Below are 3,357 nucleotides of genomic sequence, written 5' to 3'. Positions count from 1 at the left end.
TCTTTTGCTTAATTAGATACTTCAAATGATAACACACCCTCAAACATGTCATGGCCTAAACAAGGTGGTAGACCTGGCTGTTGTAAGTTGTATAAACAACTTACAACAGTTTTGTACATCAAATCCAAAAACAAAAATAAACAAAAAAAGACACATCTCTGTGTGCACTGTGTACTGCACATTAAAGTTTACCAAAGGTTCCTGGAGTCAAGTTTCACGTAAGGGGGGGGGGGGGGGGGGGGGGGTATTAGTCTTCTCCACTTTATCTGCATTGGTTGATGGATGACACCTGGGAAAATATAAGAAAAATTATATTAATAATGGGTGTGTATATCGAAGTACTGTGTGTGCGTGCTTGCATGTAGTCGGTGCAGATTTAGAAGGCATTTTGCAATTCTGTGGCTTCGTGCTTGATCACAATCAACAGGAAGGCACAGGGGACATGGCCAGACTAGTTGTTGGAGGGTTTCGACAGCTTGGAATGTCCAGAGGCGAGGCAAAAGGACTGGCGAAGTGTTGTACCGTCTCTGCCACCATGTATGGCGGAGACACTGCTGAGTGACATTCTTGTTGATCGTGAAGACATGTCCCATGAGATTGTGAATGTAACCTAACTGCACCTGTAATGTTAGTGTACTTTATAATCGTGTGGACATAAAATGTGAGTGTGTACTTACCATATGCATGTACATCTCTGCACAAATTTCACTGTGTGTGTGTGGCCAAAAATCTTACCATTCAAACATCACGCCACTCATGGTCCGACAGAGCCTGGATCAAGGTAGACACCCTAGGATTGACACTGAGACGTGCTTTTTTGCTCTCCACTTTAGTGCCTTTCTCTGGGTTGATTGAGAACATACACCTGCAGTCACAGAAGAAATGTATAGATTATAAAACGGCTATGTAAAGAAAAAAACAAAAGTTGATCCTTTTCTATTCAAGTTATTATATTAAAGCAACTTCATATGGCAAAGATTTTGAGTAGGCAGCACTACTTCTTTCAGTTAAATTAAAACATTTAAAAAGCAAACCAAAAAATACACACCTCTGAAGAAACTCCAAGGTTGATGCCAGCGCTGATGGGTAGTGAATGTTGAAGCAATAGTAGCTCCCAAACATCATGCACACTGCTGACACGAAGGTGGGAATGTTGTCATGTACAATGACTTGGTCAACACTCAGCATATAGCGTTTTGCTGAATAGCAGGACTTCCCTAAAAAAAAGGAGCAAAACAAAAAAACAAGCAACATTCAAATAAAACGTAACACAAACACATTGAGATGTTTTTAGATTTTAAAATGTGTGTGTTTTACACAATAGACAGAACCAAAAAAAAAGGGAAAAAAACATAACTTACCACACACAATGATGGCTGGAGTCAAGGGAACATTGTCCATCTGAACTTCCCGTGCCAGGCATGTTTGCTCCACATAACGGAACATTTCATCCTCTTTCTCTTTGAAGTAGGCCAGCAGAAGGAGCACCATCTCTTTTACATCGTCAGACATACCACCCTGCTCTCCCCTCATCAATTTGTACTTTGTGTGGGCGTCCATGTACCTTTGGCTGATCTTTAGAGGATTGCAGTTCAAGTACTTCAGGAGACGTTCTCCCTTGACTTCCAGATTCCGTCCGAAAACCTCTTTCAGATCAATTCCAGTAAGATTCTGGAAATGGACCACCATGCCAAGTTCCTGGAAGCACAATGGCCACTCTGCCAGAAGGTCCTTGATGCTTTTCCCCTGGTTTACCTCTTTTCGTTGTGTGTAGAAAGTCGCCCTCATTAGACCTTTGACTTCATCTCGATCCACATCAGTTTGCTGTTCCTCCATCATCTTCATTTTAGCTTTCTTCTGTAGCTGGCTCTGTGTGGTCTCTCCTAGGGGCAATAATTTTTGCTGCCAGTTGATGCACCCATATGTGTCCTGGACTGCTGCTCTTCGTTCAGGACTGACTTCGTCTGTGGTAGAGCCAGAATCAGATTCACCACGCTTTCGTTTCCTCATGTGGGGAATCTCAGGTCGCCTTTGATTATTTATCCTACATACCAATTGCTTTTTTATAGAGTCATATCCTGTCCCAGGGACATCTCCTGCTATTACGTCTTTCAGAGATTTGGGGTATTTTTCCACCATTTTTTTGGCAACTACCTCTGCGTGCTTGGACCCTAACTGAGAACATTTTTTCTTCATTGCAATGACCAGAATCCGGATCATCTCCTTTCTCAGTTTACTTGATGGTCCTTCTCCTCTCTCCAATGAGTGGATAAGTTCATCTGGGAACTGATCCCACGGTATCATGACGCTCTCCACCCAGTCTCTGTCAGGACTTCGGAAGATGTTGGAATCATTTGATGATGAACTTCTTGGTGATGCAGACAGTCCTGATGATGCACCAGATGATGCAGCTGCACGAGATGATACTGATGCCAAAGATGACGGACCGGGCCATTCTGGTGAAGCAGCAGCTAAGCTGCCGGTTTCAGGAGTCTGGTCTGAAAAACACATTCATACAAAGGCATACACATAAAGTTACACAATATGAATGTTTGTATATCACCGAATTACTTTGGCACTTGCATCCTGTATTTCAAAAGAAAAACTCAAAGTGTGTACCAGATGATATTGACGCCCCAGATGACGGACGAGGGCATCCAGGTGAACCACCACTACCTGAGCAGCTGGTTTCAGGAGTCTGGTCTGCAAAACACACATACATTTCATCTATATATTAATGCATTTTACTGTGCGTCTTCATTTCAATTTACTGTGTGCACATACAGAGACATACTTTTCCTGTGTACGTATATGTGTGCGTGCTATGGGACATAAATTAAGTTTAAGCCATATTTACAATGTACTGTATCCTGCAATAATTTACTTACATTTCTGCTTCCAAGCCTCAAGGAGCTTTCGGGCTTGAATTGGCCTCAATGATGACAGCAAATCGTCTTCTGAAACAAACTGAAAATCATCAGATGTCTCCACCCCCAATTCCTCTAATTTCTCTTCTAGAATCTTGACAATGACCTCTGAAAGGTCAGGTAGGACCGCAGTAATGGCGCTGTGAAGAAATGTCTCCTCCATTGCTGGAATGGGAAGAACAAATTACATTTTTCAAAAGCATTAATGACAAGACTACAGTAATTTGACAATATATATCATATATACACACACACACACACACACACACAGTAAATGCATTTTCTTTTTTTCTCTTTCTTGTGCATGGTCTCCATCACAGTGGCTTAGATGTTTATTTCGACAACACACTGTGTTTCAGAGGAATGACTTGGTGCCCGTTAAGAATGTATGATGTTAAAGGATAAAAATCTACCAAGTCATTAATGTAAA

The 3,357-nt window shown here is 41.7% G+C and overlaps 1 protein-coding gene and 1 long non-coding RNA gene across 2 annotated transcripts; both read right to left on the bottom strand.

Annotated features, from left to right (window-relative positions):
- Positions 1 to 231: 231 nt before the first annotated feature.
- LOC311056848 (uncharacterized protein) lies at positions 232 to 1,611 on the bottom strand. Its single transcript, XM_084073686.1, has 4 exons — positions 1,362 to 1,611; positions 1,049 to 1,217; positions 736 to 865; positions 232 to 289 (listed from the first exon to the last, which is right to left on the bottom strand). Exons 1-3 carry the CDS (start codon positions 1,558 to 1,560, stop codon positions 739 to 741), a joined length of 495 nt encoding a protein of 164 aa, XP_083929812.1. The 5' UTR covers positions 1,561 to 1,611; the 3' UTR covers positions 232 to 289; positions 736 to 738.
- A 769-nt stretch (positions 1,612 to 2,380) lies between these two features.
- On the bottom strand, positions 2,381 to 3,053 carry LOC311057644. The gene is made up of 3 exons (XR_014601981.1): positions 2,889 to 3,053; positions 2,620 to 2,703; positions 2,381 to 2,498 (listed from the first exon to the last, which is right to left on the bottom strand). It is a non-coding gene; the product is annotated as an uncharacterized lncRNA (long non-coding RNA).
- Between the last annotated feature and the right edge of the window lie 304 nt (positions 3,054 to 3,357).

This window comes from Gymnoscopelus microlampas (assembly GCF_963454915.1).
Source record: "Gymnoscopelus microlampas genome assembly, chromosome: 12".
NCBI classification, from domain to species: Eukaryota; Metazoa; Chordata; class Actinopteri; order Myctophiformes; family Myctophidae; genus Gymnoscopelus; species Gymnoscopelus microlampas.
Note: the sequence above shows the minus strand (reverse complement) of the source record. Positions and strands in the feature narration are given on the sequence as shown.